Here is a 19,890-nt window from a genome sequence, read left to right on the forward strand (position 1 = left end):
AAAATCTGAGGTGTGCACCATCCTCTGCCTCTCTGCAAGTTTGTCTGTCTGAAAGGATCCATTGTCGCGCACACACTCAAAAAGGGCTTGAAATGTTATATGACGTGGTTAGTGTCTGTAAGGGTACTTGTTTTGGTATTGCCTTGCTATCTCTCGATTACCTTCATATGCTTGGCTGTACGCAGGCACAATCTTGGCTTGTTCCTGACACGAATACTGCACCATTTTGTTGCTTGCAGTATGCTGTGTCATTCACACAGCCTGCAACACACAAGGAACAGGTGTCAGGTGGTCAGAGAACTGTTCATTCATCAGTGCCATCTACTGTGGTAATGATGCATTTCGGACACACATTTGTAGGAACTTTTTTCCTCCATTTGCAGTCAGAATCTGTCCCTGCAGTTTGTTGGTTTTGTTAATGTTAACCCTACACGCCCCCCCCCCCCCCCTCCCCCCGTCTCTATCTCTCTATCTTTGCAATGTGGCATAAATGCCACAGACCGGTGGCACATTTGAAACATTGGATATTCCTGTCAGTAAAGGCTGTTCCAATTAGTATCTACAACTGCTGAGGTTGGGAAAAACAGAAAGAGAAACTATTTTGTTTGCTATGTGTACTGCTCTTGAGACCATACTACAGTGAGAGATCTTGATCTGCACAGTTTTATGAATGTGCAAGACTTTTGTAATGCACAGCATTTGGAACTGTATCTTTGGCATAATCTTTTGCACATGCTGAATTATAATTGATTTTTATCCATAACCAGTAAATCATATAGCATCTCCTTAATGAGTTCAACATCTTAAGTGCTAAACATTGGGGGGAAGTGATGTAATATGAGACCAGGGGCATGTAAAGTGCCCTCCGCCACACACCATTGGGTGGCTTGCGGAGTATGAATGTTGAGTCGGGCAGGTAGGTTAGAAAATTTTAAAATGGAAATGGATAGGTTAAAGTTAGATATAGTGGAAATTAGTGAAGTTCGGTGGCAGGAGGAACAATACTTCTGGTCAGGTGAATACAGAGTTATAAATACAAAATCAAATAGGGGTAATGCAGGAGTAGGTTTAATAATGAATAAAAAAAATAGGAGTGCGGGTAAGCAACTACAAACAGCATAGTGAACGTATTATAGTGGCCAAGATAGACACGAAGCCCATGTCTACTACAGTAGTACAAGTTTATATGCCAACTAGCTCTGCAGATGACGAAGAAATTGAATAAATGTATGATGAGATAAAAGAAATTATTCAGGTAGGGAAGGGAGACGAAAATTTAATAGTCGTGGTTGACTGGAATTCGACAGTAGGAAAAGGGAGAGAAGGAAACATAGTAGGTGAATATGGATTGGGGCTAAGAAATGAAAGAGGAAGCCGTCTGGTAGAATTTTGCACAGAGCATAACTTAATCATAGCTAACACTTGGTTCAAGAATCATAAAAGAAGGTTATATACATGGAAGAATCCTGGAGATACTACAAGGTATCAGATAGATTATATAATGACAAGACAGAGATTTAGGAACCAGGTTTTAAATTGTAGGACATTGCCAGGGGCAGATGTGGACTCTGATCACAATCTATTGGTTATGAACTGTAGATTAAAACTGAAGAAATTGCAAAAAGGTGAGAGTTTAGGGAGATGGGACCTGGATAAACTGACTAAACCAGAGGTCGTACAGTGTTTCAGGGAGAGCATAAGGGAACAATTGACAGGAATGGGGGAAAGAAATACAGTAGAAGACGAATGGGTAGTTCTGAGGGATGATGTAGTGAAGGCAGCAGAGGATCAAGTAGGTAAAAAGACGAGAACTAGTAGAAATCCTTGGGTAACTGAAGAAATATTGAATTTAATTGATGAAAGGAGAAAATATAAAAATGCAGTAAATGAAGCAGGCAAAGAGAAATACAAACATCTCAAAAATGAGATCAACAGGAAGTGCAAAATGGCTAACCAGGCATGGCTAGAGGACAAATGTAAGGATGTAGAGGCTTATCTCGCTAGGGGTAAGATAGATACAGCCTACAGGAAAATTAAAGAGACCTTTGGAGAAAAGAGAGCCACTTGTATGAATATCAAGAGCTCAGATGGAAACCCAGTTCTAAGCAAAGAGGGGAAAGCAGAAAGGTGGAAGAAGTATATAAAGGGTCTATACAAGGGCGATGTACTTGAAGACAATATCATGGAAATGGAAGAGGATGTAGATGAAAATGAAATGCAAGATACAATACTGCATGAAGAGTTTGACAGAGCACTGAAAGACCTGAGTCGAAACAAGGCCTCGGGAGTAGACAACATTCCATTGGAACTACTGACGGCTTCGGAAGAGCCAGTCCTGACAAAACTCTACCATCTGGTGAGCAAGATGTATGAGACAGGCGAAATACCCTCTGACGTCGAGAAGAATATAATAATTCCAATCCCAAAGAAAGCAGGTGTTGACAGGTGTGAAAATTACTGAACTATCAGTTTAATAAGTCACAGCTGCAAAATACTGACATGAATTATTTACAGATGAATGGAAAAACTGGTAGAAGCCGACCTCGGGGAAGATCAATTTGGATTCCGTAGAAATGTTGGAACACGTGAGGCAGTACTGACCTTACGAAGGAAGATTAAGGAAAGGCAAACCTATGTTTCTACCATTTATAGACTTAGAGGAAGCTTTTGACAATGTTGATTGGAATCTTCTCTTTCAAATTCTGAAGGTGGCGGGGGTAAAATACAGGGAGCGAAAGGCTATTTACAATTTGTACAGAAACCAGATGGCATTTACAAGAGTCGAGGGGTATGAAAGGGAACCAGTGGTTGGGAAGGGAGTGAGACAGGGTTACAGTCTCTCCCCGATGTTATTCAATCTGTATATTGAGCAAGCAATGAAGGAAACAAAAGAAAAATTCGGAGTAGGTATTAAAATCCATGGAGAAGAAATAAAAATGTTGAGGTTTGCCGATGACATCGTAATTCTGTCAGAGACAGCAAAGGACTTTGAAGAGCAGTTGAACGGTATGGACAGTGTCTTGAAAGGAGGATATAAGATGAACATCAACAAAAGCAAAATGAAGATAATGGAATGTAGCTGAATTAAGTCAGGTGAGGCTGAGGGAATTAGATTAGGAAATGAGACACTTAAAGAAGTAAAGGAGTTTTGCTATTTGGGGAGCAAAATAACTGATGATGGTCGAAGTAGAGAGGATATCAAATGTAGACTGGCAATGGCAAGGAAAGCGTTTCTGTAGAAGAGAAATTTGTTAACATCGAGTATAGATTTAAGTGTCAGGAAGTCGTATCTGAAAGTATTTGTATGGAGTGTAGCCATGTATGGAAGTGAAACATGGAGAACAAATAGTTTGGACAAGAAGAGAATGGAAGCTTCCGAAATGTGGTGCTACAGAAGAATTTTGAAGATTAGGAGGGTATATCACGTAACTAATGAGGAGGTATTGAATAGAACTGGGGAGAAGAGAAGTTTGTGGCACAACATGACTAGAAGAATGGATCAGTTGGTAGGACATGTCCTGAGGCATCAAGGGATCACATATTTAGCATTGGAGGGCAGTGTGGAGGGTAAAAATCATAGAGGGAGACCAAGAGATGAATACACTAAGCAGATTCAGAAGGATGTAGGTTGCAGTAGGTACTAGGAGATGAAGGAGCTTGCACAGGATAGATTAGCTTGGAGAGCTGCATCAAACCAGCCTCAGGACTGAAGACCACAACAACAACAAAGTGTCCATGATTTTTTGACCTTGAGGGTAGAGCTAGATCTGCCTAAAAAATTTCTCACATTTTGTACAGTCAAGTATTGTCCACTCTGATTGGACATTTCCTATGTACAATGACCAACTAATTTACTATGGATTTTTTTAGAATATTTAGGATGGAGGTTTTGGAGAAAATAATTCCTAAATAACCAAAAAAATTCAAATTATTTCATCTTTATGTACAAATATTTTGACAGTTTAAGAATTTATTGCATTAATGTCATGGCTGACAGTTAGCAGTCCTTCCACTTCATCATTCCTGAAGACAGTTAACATCCTGTGACTGTTCATATTTTCAAAACATGATTTTGAAATTCACAAGAATTTACAAATTTTAATAGTTTGGAACAAAGTATATATTGAAAATAAATTCAAATCTCTATCACTTTTGGTTTCTTTACTACAATTTTTCTGTTTTCCCCTTTTGTTTTAACATTTCACTAATACTCTCATTTTGAGAGGCCTGTAGCATTTTAACAAATCACCAGAAAATCAAATTATCGTAGTTTTGGACAGGTATAATGTAGAACTTCAAAATATATTTTTTGCAGCAAACTTTGAGATAGTGATGTGACACATTCACCCTTGACCTGTATGATTTGAGGTGAAATCATCCCACTTTATTCAAGAGGATACAGTCCATCAAGACAGTGTAACACTTCACAATATCTATCAGTGGCACCCTTTCTGCAGTCAGAAGCTCTGTTAAAAGTTCATTGTTTGTGGATGCACAGTTTTCTGCTCTCACAATTTTCTGCTCTTTATCTGATCTTGCAATGATCGTGAAGTAACTATGGCCGACCACCAGCAGGCTAGAAAAATGAGCTAATAAAACTAGTTTTAGATTCTCATTGGAGAAAACTATTGTGTAATTTATAACCATGCATGTCAAAGTTTTAATCAATCTGAGCTTAAGCTGGGGGACAATATTTTAAATTTTTAGAAATTTGTGCACTTTCTGGGCCTAATGTAATGTGAAATTAACTTGGCTGCTGCACTTAAAAGACTTACAAACAAAGAGCATAAAATTGTTGTATGTTTTGAAATATCGGCAGAAAATGTGATTCGCCAACAGGTCCCATCTCCTACAGTTTTATAGAGCAATTGTCAGATCTGGACAAGATTACGGCAATTGTTATGAATCCTACCTCAAGATGTTAGGTGATCTCCACCAGTAGTGTATTAGGCTATCCACTGGAGCCTCTCGGACCAGTCCAGTTCATAGTCTGTGTGTGGAATTTGGTGGCACCTCCTTATGCAAAAATAACCTCCGATAATATTGGCAGTGCCTCAGTCGTCTGCATTTGGTGTGGGGAGCATTCAAACTAAGTGAGAGGTCAGAAATTGGCCACATGTGACCAAGTCATTAAGAATATGTGCTACAGAATGTTTAATGGATCCAGATGTATCAGACCATCAAATAAGAAGCCAGGGATAGAGCAAACTGCTGGCTTGGTATCTTCAGAGGCCCAAAGTTATTATAAACTGGCCAGAGTGCAAGAAATCTTGTACTTCAGATTACATTTGTAAAAGTTTGTTTTATTTAGTTTTTATCCTGATACATATATTGCTACCTGTGCTGATGTTCAGCAATTTTTCCCGATAGGTTTTCAAGAGGTTGCTTACTGGGACAGTTAACAAATCATGACATGAAGGTATATGGAGTAGGGTAATCACTGGAGCAGGTCGAAGGCATCACACCAGAAAGTTTCTCACCTGCTCTGACACGCTAAGTGGCCAACAAGTGGTACAGCAAATGTATCTAGTAGAAAAAATTATTTCAGACCATCCATGATGCCTTACAGGAAATCCAAAACCAGGCAAGGGGGTGGTTTTTTGCTTTTTTCCAGAACATGTTGGGATATAGGGAAATGCTGCACCTGATGAAGCAGTCAAAGAAGCATGTAAAAGTGCAGTAGTTTAGTGTACCACCTTTCAGCATGAAATCACCTCAGTACTGACAGAAGATTCGCATGTCAGTGAGAAAAGAATGACTGGAAGTTGTACATAGGGAGCTCTGGTCATTTAAATCAACATCAGAAGCATTGGCAGACCTCATGCCAACCACACCAGTGGAAGGAAGTAATGCACACCAGAGTAAAAATAGGACACTTTCTATTGACACATGCTGTTGTCATCTGGTGGGAGAAGCTTTTAGTATGCCACTTTTGGTACAGTTTGTTTTACTAGGTGTACAACTTTGCTTCCGCTATTTTTTCTTGAAGTTTGGGGCTTTATTTGAAAAACTTACAAAAAACTGGCCACTACATTCTCCCATCTTTCGGATAGCGTACAAATCCTGTGGCGGAAGAACTGGGCGTCTTTTGTGGGGATCCATGAATCGGTTCAATTTTGCACTTGTTCATATGATCAGAAGGGCTGGTCAGCCAGACTGTATGCCACTGATCGAAAAAGGTGGAAGTCAGAGAGATCAACGTATGGAGAATATGGTGGGAGGGACTTCTTATTTCAACGTTTCCATGTATATTTTGATGGGTTTTATGACACGGGGGCCGAGCACTAACCTTCTACAAAATTACCTGTACATGTCTATCACTATATTGTGGCTGTTTGTGTTTCAGTGCTGGGCTCGAACACATCAATTGCTTTCGATAATTATGTCCTGTGACTGTCTTTATTGGTTTCAGTAGCTACGAAAATGTTCTATCTTCCACCGCTATGCTGGTCTTCAACATCAAACTCACCGTTCTTAAGGCTTTGAAAACATTCTCTGCACGTTCTTCCACTAATAGTTCCATCACCATTGGTCTTACCCAGTATTTTAAGAGCCACAGCCACAGATTTCTTCATGTTAAAACAGAAAATTAAAACTTCCCGCAAATGGCGAGAAATAGGTACGTAAGTTGACGTACTTAATCGAGCATAACCTTATGATGCAATCACAAATCGACTAATATTTTTATGGCATTATGTTTACAGATGCCTAAGCTTATTGTATTACACATATGACCAACCACCTGAGGCCTACTTGCCACTACTGCCATCTATTGCCATCTATTGCAAAACAGCGGAAGCAAAGTTGTAGACCTAATAACTACACGTATTTTATATGCTGACATAAGTGCAGCCCTCTGTTTAGTCAGACACCTGTCAATTGTCCTTGTTGACAGCAATGTTGTCACATATGTTGTAAAATTCTGTGAAACGTCGGGCCTCATCCCAGAAGTGCTGAGGAGAGGTGGTCAGTGAGTTCTTGGGTGGATGACCTGACAAGGCAGTTCAGCATTTTTATTCATTGGTTGTCAGTGTTGTGCATCATAAAAATGGTTTTTGCAGTTGATATAAGCAATTTACCTTGTGAGGATAGAGCCCCCCCCCCTTTCACGACACACACACACACACACACACACACACACACACACACACACACACACACACACACACTAGATTTTTGTGCAAACACCCATTGAGGTCACTGATGATCATGCTGTTGAGCACCCTGAATTCATCATCATCATCTAGAGATTTCCCCAGTAAGTTGATGCATAATACAAGCCTACTTCCCAACAACAAAGAAGGAAGGTGAAGAAATAGAAGATACAAGATGTCAAATAGAAGAATTACTCAGAAGAAAAAAGAAATATGATAATTTCATGTTAATATGAGATATTAATTCCTTTGTAGACAGCCTCCAGAATGGATTAGTTGGGGATATTAGAAACAATAAATACTAGAGATAAAAGGCTATTGAAATTTCCTTTACAAAAAATCCAAATTGGAAGGGAAAAGCTCTTGAAAGTACTGGGAGGAAATGCTAGATTGGAAAAAAACCTTAGCTGAGCAAAGATACAGAATTTAATAACCCTGCTGGATGTATCTGAAGTTCAGCTTTACCTCTACAAGTGAACTGCAAATGCTGCTGCTTTTTACCAAGACCTATTTGTTTATTATAATTTCAATATGTGCTTATAACAAAGTAGTAGTGCTTGGACTGACATCAATTTCAGTCAGTATCTACTGCATATTAATTTCCAGCTAGAATTATTATTGTTTGGTTTTGTGCACTGATAGAAATTTTAATCAGTTGTTATAGGAGGTTTATTTGAGTTCAGCAAATATTGTTGGCCCTGAAGTGAGGATTGTAACACTGAAATCAAATTAAATCTACACTGATGTCCGACATTAAATGCAATAATTTGAAATATTGCAAGATTGCATTTAATTTGCCACAAAACAGTATAAACAGGTGATAGTAAAGTAGAAACAATGTAAAGAATACAGAACCTACTCAACTGCAACATTCATAATGATAGGACAATTTCATTTTTCCACACATATTCTGACAACTGGTTAATGTGCTCAGTATGGGGACGTGACCACCTCTGGCACCAAAACAGACCTGACAACGATGGGACGTACTGTGAATGATGTTATCAGTCTCATGTTAAGGCAATAACACCCATTCTTCCTGCAGAGCTGTTCACAAGTCTTTGAGAGGGGTTTGTGGATGCTGACGTGATGCAAACACTGTCCCTGATGCATCCCAGACATGCTCTATGGGATTCAAATCGGGAAAATGGGCTGGTGGGCTGGCCACACCATACGTGCAATATTTTCCATATATATATATATATATATATAAAGGCAACCACCCATGCTTTATGAGGTTGAGTATTATCATCCGCCAATACGAAGTCTGAGTCTGCAGCAACTTGCAACAACTGCGCGTGAGATCCCAAGATATCCTCACGTTACCAGACAGCAGTTAAATCGTCCTGATTCACCTGTCCAACTTCATGAAGAGGTGTTTGAGAGATCAACACAATTCCTGCCCACATCATTAAGGATCCTCCTCGCTATTGGTCTCTTTCTACAATGTTTGGGTCTCGAAATCGTGTTTCATGTGCCCTCCAGATGTGAATCCATTCAGAATCACTCTCCAGACCAAATTGGACTGGCATGAAAAGAACATTGGCCATCGTTTGACTGCCCGGGTGGGATTTTGATATCTCCACTCTAGACGTTCTTTTTTGTGAAGGCACGGCAGAGCTAAACAGACAGCAGGTCTCCAACAATAAAGGCCACTCTGTTGAAGCCTTCTGTACATTGTTTGTCTTGATACAAGAAGTCCAAGGGATGCTGCAAGGTCAGATGCCAGTTGCAGTGCAGTAACAAGACAGTACCGTAATGCCCTTACAGTCAAATAACGGTCCCTTCTTTCTGATATCACATGTGGTCAGCCCTGTCGTGGTCTTCGGGATACAGTTTTGGTCTCTCTAAACTGTCACCTCATCTGAGAAACAATAGAACGATTCACATTAAGCCATTAGGCCACATCAGTTTGTGACTCTCCTGCTTCCATTGTTCCTACGGCCCTGCACAGCATTGTGTCTGTAAGCATCTTCTCTGTGCCATAATGTCTGTGACTGTGTACACAGTGATTTTGGATGTGGGACTACCCTGCAGATACTACCCTGCTTGATAGGTGCCCTGACACAATTGCTGGAATGGTAGTCCGTTGATCGGAAATTGGAATGTCATCCTTCATGCAGAACACAATTGTAATGACATCTGTTGACAGTTTTTATGATTATATCGGGAATTAGACACAGGACAGGGAAATAGTAGTTTGTTGATTAAATTTTGGACATCAGTGTACTCATCCCTACCCAAGTTTGACATTGATAGTGACCACTCAGTAGTTACAGTAAAGTGCATTTATATTATAGGTGTAGAAAATAAAAAAGTGAAATGAGTTAAGTGAAAAATGAACACACAAGTGAAGAATATACAAGGTGTCTATGCAGGAATGGTCAACATTCAGGACTATGATGGGAGTAATCATACAAAATAAGAATGTTTAGTGAACATGGGCTCTAAAATGCTACTTGAAGAGCTATGAGTACCAGTTAATCTTTGCTACTATGAAACACATTTCTTCTATTGTACAATGCTCATAGCTCGTAAGGCACCCATTTTAAAGCCCATGTTTATTGACATTTTTGCTTCGAATGATCATTCCTTTTCACATCCTTGAATGTTGATTATTCCTCCTTTGAGACCTGGTAAAGATGAGGTAAACAAGATAAGCAAGGCACTTGAAAGCTGAAAAGAAATAAGAAAATGTAGCAGTGGAGTGACAGACAAATCCTAGGCCTGACAGAGCACCGAGCAATGAAAAATTATACTAAAGGATTAAAAGTTAATGAGAAAGAGACAAATTACACTATTTATTTACGCTTGCATTCGTTTCATCCAGCAAAACTAGTGCCTTGAGGTCCTCTTTTTATGTCTAACTAGACTTTCTTCAAGAGGTAACATGCAATATGCAAAGTACATGAGCTAATAATAGTAGTAATAATAATAAGTAGGTAAATAGTCAGTTATCAGCCTTATTAACATTGTGTTAAGTAATTTTTTCATAGCATAACATTCCTGGCAAGGGAAGCTTTGACATGATAACAAAAGGAATAAAAACTGGAATTAAGAATGAGAAAATACAGGTATGTGGTAGGTGTTATGTTGTAGGTAGAAAGGTGTTCGAAATTTTTGAATTATGTTCAAGGAACAGAGATTTTCGCATCCTGTGACAGTTTGCTCTTGTTAGCTTAGATACTTACCCAAGATTATGCCAGCACCTTACTTTTATAATAGGGTAGCTGATTTTTGATGAATAGGAAGATCACCTGTGACTTCTTAGGATTTTTAGTTTAAGATATAGGTTTTGTGCCTATCTTAATAACGAACAAAGGTCATTGTTCATATGGTATGGCAAAAGCAATGATCTTTGGGACTGGTGCTGAGATACAGCCGGACATTTTAAATATATAATATATATGAAATATAGTTGATGTACAGGGAGGTAACAGTGTACTTAGGACTGCACCCTTGTACCATGGAGAAACCCTGAGGTTTCCAGCATGACTTTATCAGTTCACTGACAGCTCATTAACATCAGGTTTCAAGGTAGCTGCTAAACCACAGTGATAATGCACTGTGTCAGAAATTCAGCAGTTTCATTTTCGTAAGTAATACCCCAAAATCAACAGTATTAAAAGCTTTCCTGAAATCGCACAGTGTTAAAATGATCTATATGTTGGATGTCCTCAGTCACTTTGATTACGGAAATTGTTGTGCTGTGATTTTTACAGAAGCTTGAATGATATTTGTAGTACTTATTGTAAGTTTTAAGTTGGCCCGTTATTTTTTTTTTTTTTTTTTATGATCAGTGAATTGCATCAATTTGGGTACTGCAGGTTATATGCTTATTGGCTTGATTTTGAGTTGTTATTCTTTGTTAGTGGTCAAATTAAGCTTTATTTTCAGTCAGCAGTGTATGTAACCTTAACAAGAGAGAAACTGAAGATGTCAGTATGAACTGGAACAATAATTTCAGATCATTTTCAGACATATCCGTGCTCACTCCATCATTATTTACTGCTTCAGAAGAGATTCTCCATATGGTTTTATATGCTGTTTATGTCAAAAGATGGCTTAAGAAAAACTCATTCTTCTCAAGAGTGCTGTCTTTTGGCTGACAGTTTATTGTAGCATGAGAGCTTCACCTGCAGAGGCATGAAAAACAATGTTTGACTTTGCTTTTGCTGTATCAAAGCTGCACCATTTTTCCACAGAGCTGCAGGATTTGTCTCTCTGCTAACAACTTAGTGGGCATGCTGGATTTTGGCATTGTGTACATTTTGCTTCACTTTATTCCAGTTTTCTAAATACTTAATGAGGGTTAACTGTTGGATTTTATTTGAATCTTCCATGCAGAGTCTTGTCTTTTCATTTGGTGTAGATCCATAATCAGCCATTGAATAGAAGTTTAAAAAAAAAAAAATTACGGAAATCTGAGAGGCATGTTTGCCATAAAGTGCCATAAGTTTGCAAATAATTCTGAGGCTGTACCAACGAATTCCAGCCCTTTTCCATATCTTGCCTTGAGATGTACGAGCTATATCTTGCCTTGAGATGTCTTAGCAATCCTTGTGTAGTGCATCTTGGTTGACCTGTTTTAAAAGGTGAACGTTTCTCTGTAGTCTGCATGGAATACATTAAGAATATAACACCTTCAAGAGAAAGATCAGGAGCAGGAAGGTGGCACAAACTAATTTCTGTCCTCTTCATTGATATTATGAAAGTGTGCGTGAATACGCTAGTGTAATAGTAATTTGGATCATATTCATTTAAAATATTTTCCAGAAACTTTGAGTTCTTAGAAAAATTGTAATTTATCCATTTTGAATGACAAAATTAATAAATATAGCAGTAGATACTTTTTGTTAAGAATTGTACATATTTTTCTCAATTTTCTGAACTGTGAGTTTCTTAAACATATTCCAGGTTAAAGGATTTCTGGAAATGATAGCTCAGAAGTTGCCATTTAAGGCTAAAGTGGTCAGCCATGAAATGCTTCAGAAAATGAAAGAAGATGAAGAAAGGAGAGAAAAGGAGAATATGAACCCATACACATTTAAATATGTTATACAGAACAATATGGGTGGATATAGAAAGTGGTTGTCAAAAGCTGATTATAAGTGGTATGGAAAGTATGTGTAATTCTAGTGCAGTGTCTGTAGTATATTGTTTTTATATTAAAATAATCATGAAAAATTTTCTGGAATATTGGTTTCTTACTGCCCTGTTTCTTTACGCAATTTACACATGTTTTACATAAAACATAGTCTGTATACACATACTCAAACTTGATTAACTTTTAAACCAATTTCTCATGCAATTTTTATCTTATTTTCATCTTCATTGTTTCACTTTTGGTGTAGTTAGGAGAAAGAGTAAGTAAATTCATAACATGAGGGACATTATTTCTGGAGATGTGCAAGGCAGAGGAGTACATTAAGTTAGTTGTTCCACTGTATCAAACAGTGTAACTGATTCAGTTTTACCTACATGGTTTTATTTTCTTCTCACTGTATTTGGTGCTTCAATATTAGACTTGCACATATTTTGATTCATGAGATGGTGCTTATGCCGGTGAAAGAAACAAACCTTTTAACTGACAAATTCCAGTGTAAAAGTTGACATCAGTGAGTGCCAAGAACTGGGCAGATAGCCCTTAATCACATCTTATTGAGGAATTAGGGATCAACAAGGGTATATCACAGTATTCAGTCCAGATGTTGAGCCTGTGCATCTATTACAGTTTGAGTCATGAATGATGGTGGTAGAGTTTATACTTGGTCTGCACTTCTATGCCATGCATTCTCTGAGCATTCAGTAGTGTTCTGAGAGCTCTGCTGTGAATGTCGTAGCCAATGTGAGCATTAAACATGATTTTAGCTAGATATTTACTGAATTTTTATTCCATTTGTTGTGAGTTGTCATTGGTGATGGTGATGGTAACTGACAAATTCTACATAAGCAAGTGAGAGACATGATTTGCAGAGTATGTGCTTTCTTAAAGCGTAGAGCACTTGTATACACATACCACAGCTGTTGCTTGCAACTGGCATCCCTGTAATCCCTTTCCATTTCTTGACTTGTGCAAACGTCCATTGTTTGTGAATCGGACTACATTACCCAAAAGACATCAGTCTTGATGGATAGCTTTGTGGGGAAACAAATATGGATACCCTGTTCACCAGCTGATATTGCAGACATAGTGAATCAATCTGCTAACCTGTGTATTACAGGTGACATTAAGAATTACTTATAAATGACAATTTTGATATAGTCGCCACTGGCATGATAAGCATGTAAACTGGTGATGCTTATTCCTGGTACTGGTGTATAGCTACACCCAGACCTGGGCTGAGACTGCTGTTAATACAACTGTGCTGAAGTTTTAGCACTATTCACACAGCCCGTAAAATTCTTTTTGCCGTGGAGGAGGAGATTAGTGTTTAACATCCTGTTGACAACGAGGTCATGAGAGACGGAGCGCAAGCTCGGGTGAGGGAAGGATGGGGAAGGAAATCGGCCGTGCCCTTTCAAAGGAACCATCCCGGCATTTGCCTGAAGCGATTTAGGGAAATCACGGAAAACCTAAATCAGGATGGCCGGAGATGGGATTGAACCATCGTCCTTCCGAATGCGGGTCCAGTGTGCTAACCACTGCGCCACCTCTCTCGGTTCTTTTTGCCATGGCAGGCTGCTGTACATGGGTATGGTTGTTGACCCTACTACAAGGTTAGAGTTTCTGGAAATTAGTATTCTGGTCTCAGAGAAAGAATAATGGGGATAGTGGGCTGAGAGAACTCGAGCATTAACTTCAGGCCAGTTTCTCCTGCACCCACATTTTGTATTTTAGATTAGGTTAGAAGGACAGTAAAATGGATGTTAGGAACCTACTGTTTCCGTTGGTATTTATTTTGGGACAGTGAATTGCAGAAACGTAGGAAAACACACACACACACACACACACACACACACACACACACACAAACAGAAAGAGAGAGAGAGAGAGAGAGAGAGAGAGAGAGAGAGAGAGAGAGCGGGGGGGGGGGGGGGGGGGGGGACATCTCGCGTAAAAGTCGTCACTGCATTTTCTGTGGTGTTTTGGCAGTGGCAGTTACGAGGGTGGTTTGAAAGATCTCGGAATGGAGTAGAAAAAAAAAGTACTTACATCACTGAAACTTTTTTTATTTTCCAATGTAGTTTCCTTGTAAAGTAAAGCACGTGGTCCAATGATGTTCCAGTGTCTTGATCCCATCTTGAAAATGAGTTCCTCCATGCCTGCAAAATAGTTGTCAACTCCGGCTATCAATTGTTCGTTTGAGGTGAATCTTCATCCACCAAGAAAAATTTTCAGTTTTGGGGGAAGAGATGGAAGTCTGATGGGGCCATATCAGGTATAATAAGGTGGATGCGGCAACAATTCACACATTAGTACGTGTAATTTTGCCATGCAATGGCACATGTGTGCAGGTGTGCATTGTCTTGATGGAAGATGACTTTCTTCCTTAGTAAACTTGGCCTTCTTGTGCATATGTTTCGTTGCAATTTGTCCAGGAGACTACCATAGTATTCTCCAGTAATTGTTTGCCCAGTGGGGAGATAATCTACAAACAGAATCTCCTTTGCATCCCAGAACACTGATGCCATGACCTTTCCCAATGAAAGAATTGTCTTTGCTTTCTTTGGTGGCGGAGAATCAGTGTGTTTCCACTACTTTAACTGTTGTTTTGCCTCTGGGGTATAGTAGTGCACCCAAGTTTAATTTGTGGGCACAAACCGGAGCAAAATTCTTGTTCGTTAATCCTAAAATGGGCGAAAACTTGTTCCGATATGTCCATTCTCATGCGTTTTTGATCCAATGTCTAGAGTTGCGGCACTCCTCTTGCTGATAGGTTTTTCATTTCTAATTCTTATGTGATATACCCTTTCAGATGACATCTGGCAATTGTGAGCAATTTCACGCACTTTTAAACGGCGACCCTCCTCAACCATTTTGTGCACGTTTGTAATGATTTCTGGAGTAGTGATGCATCTTGGCCGACCACTGCTTGGATCATCATCTAAGCTCTCCCGACCATATTTAAATTCATTTGTCCACTTGGCAACAGTTGAATATGAAGGAGGAGAGTCCCCCAGTGTATTGTGGAGATTGGCAGGAATGTACTTTGCTTTCATACCTTTCTTTACGAAGTACTTAATCACTGCTGGAATCTCGATTTTTTTTTTTTCTTCCATATTTGCTAATCATTATGCGGGAACAACAACAGAGCCAAGTCACCACCACAGCTCTTTTCAAATGGCACTGACGTGGTACGTGTTTACAGGCGACAGTCCAATGAACATCACGTGAAAAACTCATTATGCTAGTATTGTCCTCTCTTGGTGATTCCGAGAACTTTTCAGACCATCCATGTGTTTGCAGCTTGAACCAAGGACCTTGCTATTGGTGGGATGGCCTACACGCCTCAGCAACACAAAGGCCAGACAAACATGGTTCTTGAAGAGGGGCAGCAGCTTTTTCAGTAATTGCAGAGGCAACAATCTGGATGATTGAGTGATGTGGCCTTGTAACATCAACCAAATGGGTTTGCTGTGCTGCCACTGCAAACAGCTGAAAGCAAGGGAGAGCAGCCATAATTTTTCCTAAGCACATGCAGGTCTACTGTACAGTTAAATGATGATGGAGTCCTGGGTAAAATATTCCAGTGGTAAAATAGTCTCCCATTTGGATCTTTGGATGGGGACTACTGAGGAGGATGTCATCAGCAGAAGCAAAACTGGCATTCTATAGATTGGAGCATGGTATGATAGAGCCCTTAAATTGGCAGATAAATTAGCAAATTTAAAAAGCGAAATGGATAAGCTGAAGTTAGATATGGTGGGAATTAGTGAAGTTTGGAGGCAGGAGGAAAAGAACTTCTGGTCATTTGATTACAGGATTATAAATACTGAATCAACTAGAGGTAATACAGGAGGGGTTTAATAATGAATAGGAAAGTGGGAATGCAGGTAAGCTCCTATGAACAGCAAAGTGAATGCATTATTGTGGCCAAGATAGATATGAAGCCCACACCCACCACAGTAGTACAAGTTTATATATTCCAACTAACTCTGCAGATGAAGAGATTGAACAAACATATGATGAGATAAAAGAAGTTATTCATGTAGCTAAAGGAGATAAAAATTTAATTGTGATGGGGAAAGGAAGAGTAGGAAAAACAATAGGTCAATATGGACTTGGAGGAAAGGTATGAGAGAGGAAGCCGTCTGGTAGAATTTTACACAGAGCTTAATTTAATCATTGCTAACATCTGGTTTAAGAATCATAAAATAAGGCTGTATACATGCAAGAGATCTGGAGTCAGTGGATGGTTTCACATTGATTGTATAATCTTAAGACAGAGATTTAGGAACCAGATTTTAAATTGTAATCTTACAATTCCAGGGGCAGATGTGGACTCTGACAACAATTTATTGGTTATGAACTGAAGAAATTGAAAAAAAAAGGTAGGTTAATAAGGAGATGGAATCTGGATAACTTGAAAGAACCTGAAGTTGCTGAGCACTTCATAGGAAGCTTTAGGTTATGGTTGACTAGAACAAGGAAAAATAATGCAGTAGAGCCCACCATCCATGTATTTGCAGTTTGAACCAAGGACCTTGCCATTGGTGGGATGCCCTACATGCCTTAGCAAAACAAAGGCCAGACAAACATGTGGTTCCTGAGAGATGAAACAGTGAAGGCAGAAGAGGATCAAATAGGTAAAAAGAAGAGGCCTAGTAGAAATTCTTACACTGAATTTAATTGGCGAAGGAAGAAAAAATATAAATGCATTAAATGAAGCAGGTGAAAGGGAATAAAGATGTTTAGAAAATCAGGAAGTGCAAAATGGCAAAGCAGAAATGGCTAGAGGACAAATTAAGGATTTAGAATTGTATTTCACTAGGGGAAATATTGATGTCACCTACAGGAAAAATCAAGGAGGCCCTTGGGGAAAAAAAGAAGCAACTGTATGAATATAAAGAGCGCAGATGGGAAACCAGACCTAAGCAAAGTAGTGAAAGCTGCAAGTTGCATTTAAAGAGGGTCTATACAATTGAGATGGGCTTGAAAGCAGTTTAATAGAAAGGACATTAATGAAAATGAGATGGAAGATATGATACTGTGAGAAGAATCTGACACAGCACTGAAAGTTGAAACAAGGCCCTGGGAGGAGACAAAACTCTATCAAAACTACTGAGAGCCACGGGACAGTCAGCCATGACAAAACTCTTCTCTATGCTGTGCAAGGTGTATGAGACAGGCAAAGAAGAATGTAATGATTCCAATTGCATAGAAAGCAGTTGCTAACAGTTGTAAAAATTAACTGACTGTCCGTTTAATAAGTCATCGTTGCAAGGTGCTAGCACAAATTCTGTATAGAAAAATGGAAAAACTGGTAGAAGCTGACCTTGGGGAAGATCATTTTGGAATTCAGAGAAATCTAGGAACATGCAAAGCAATACTGACCTATGATATGTCTTAGAAGAGAGTTAAGGGAAGGCAAACCTACGTTTATGGTATCTGTAGACTTAGAGAAAACTTTTGACAGTGTTGACTGGAATACTCTTTGAAGGTATAAGCGGTAAAAAACAGGGAGTGCAAGCCTATTTACAACTTGTACAGAAACTAGATGGTAGTTTGTAGGAGTCGAGGGGCATGAAAGGGAAACTGTGGTTGAGAAGGTGGTGAGACATGGTTGTAACTGTCGCCTATGTTATTCACTGTATATATTGAACAAGCAATACAGGAAACCAAAGAAAAAAATGTGAAATAGGGATTAAAGCTTAGGGGGGAAAAAATACTTTGGAGTTTGCCAGTGACATTGTACTTCTGTCAGAGACAGCAGAGGATTTGGAAGAGGATTTTAATGAAATGGACCGTATCTTGGAAGGTGGATATAAGATCAGCATCAACAATAGCAAAACAAGGATAATGAAATGTAGTCGAATTAAATCAGGTGATGCTAAGTGAATTGGATTAGGAAACAAGAAACTTAAAATAGCAAATGACTTTTGCTATTTGTGCAGCAAAATAACTGATGACGGCCAAAGTAGAGAGGATATAGAAGGTAGACTGGCATTCATTTCTGAAGAAGAGAAATTTGTTAACCATGAATATAAACAGTTTGGACAAAGAGAGAATAGAAGGTTTTGAAATGTGGTGCTACTGAAGAACGCTGACGATTAGATGGTTAGATCTCGTACTAGTGAGGAGGTACTGAACAGAATTGGGGAGACAAGAAATTTGTGGCACAACTTGACCAAAAGAAGGAATCGGTTGATAGAACACATTCTGATACATCAAGAGTCACCAATTTAGTATTGAATGGAAGTGTGAGGGGTAAGTAAAAATCTTAAGAGGCAGACTAAGAGATGAATACAGTAAGCAGATTCAGAAGGATGTATGTTCCAACAGATACTTGGAGATAAAGAGGCTCTCACAGGATAGAGAGCTGCATCAAACCAGTCTTCAGACTAAAGACCATAGCAAAACATAATGCAAGTTCGAAAAAACTGAAAAATAGAAAATTTCAAGTGGAGCAAGTGAGCAATTGAAGAGTGGTGAGTATTTCAAGCATAGAACAATGAGAGAGTGACAGAATGCACTAAATTAAACAAAGGTTATCAGGAATGTTACCTTATGAATGTTAATTTTTGTTACAACAAGGCTGACTATTGTGGCATTTCGAATTACATAACATGGAAGATGATTTATACAAGCATTTTTAGTTGAGCACTTTTTTAAGCAATTGCACTATTTGAACCCTTATCCTCCAACAGAATATTGTTTGGCAACCACTTCCCGTAGACTAATTTCTTCTCTTGCTGCTTCTTCAACATTGTTAAATTTTTCCTTGCACAATGTAAATTGGTTTTTAGTGTACAATGACTTCAGTTTTACCAGGTTTGGAACCATGTTGATAAAATTCGTCATTCTGAATATTTATCACTACTGCTGCTATAGATTTTGCATCAATTTTTGCCTTGTCTATATCTGATACTTTAATTCTCACATTCTGTCCAATATAAGGTTTTGAAATTTTGTTACAAGAGGCTGCTTTCATTTTCTTTGCCTGCAACTTAAGACCTTCTTTGGCAGCTTTTTGGATTCATTCACTTTTTTAACACTGTGGAAGTTGACAGTGTCTTGTCACAACCATCAGCTGGTGCCGGTGTCTCATTGTTAACTGTCGTCAAATCCTGTATCTCTGATGGTTCCTCACCTGCTGCAGCCACACTTTCTACCTCCATTCCTTCTGTTCCAGTATTTCATTAACTGGCGTCAATTCCTGGGCCATCATTTTCAATTTCCTGTGAGTCAGTGGAAGTGGTGTTTGACATTGTTTCCAAGACTTCTTCAGTGTTAATATTTTTTATTAAATTACGTGTAACAACTACGGGTGCAATGCCCAATTTCATTGGAACCCCAAACATGGCGTCATATGGTGAACATCTGATCCCTTCATGACGAGTCCTATTTGTCATTGCTTGCACAAACCTCAGCCCTTCAGATCATTTTGAAGTTCCCTTTGTTTCCACCAAGCCAATAACATATTTTTGGTATCTTGATTGGCTCTTTCGACTGATCCCTGAGACTGATTGTGCCTCAGCTTCCCAGGGACTATCTTCGTATCACTCCACAACTGACATAAACTTTGAATGAGTTGGTTACAAAACTCTCGACTATTACCAGAATGAAGGATAC

The 19,890-nt window shown here is 39.0% G+C and overlaps 1 protein-coding gene across 1 annotated transcript in view; it reads left to right on the plus strand.

Moving 5' to 3' along the window:
- LOC126270146 (39S ribosomal protein L16, mitochondrial) overlaps window positions 1–12,351 on the plus strand; it is a 32,152-nt gene extending 19,801 nt beyond the window's left edge. Inside the window, exon 6 of the mRNA XM_049974048.1 lies at window positions 12,072–12,351. Coding sequence (XP_049830005.1) covers window positions 12,072–12,287 — 216 coding nt within the window. The 3' untranslated portion in view covers window positions 12,288–12,351. The remainder of the gene's footprint in view (window positions 1–12,071) is intronic.
- Window positions 12,352–19,890: the final 7,539 nt, after the last annotated feature.

This window comes from Schistocerca gregaria, chromosome 1 (genome assembly GCF_023897955.1).
Source record: "Schistocerca gregaria isolate iqSchGreg1 chromosome 1, iqSchGreg1.2, whole genome shotgun sequence".
In the NCBI taxonomy this organism is placed as follows: domain Eukaryota; kingdom Metazoa; phylum Arthropoda; class Insecta; order Orthoptera; family Acrididae; genus Schistocerca; species Schistocerca gregaria.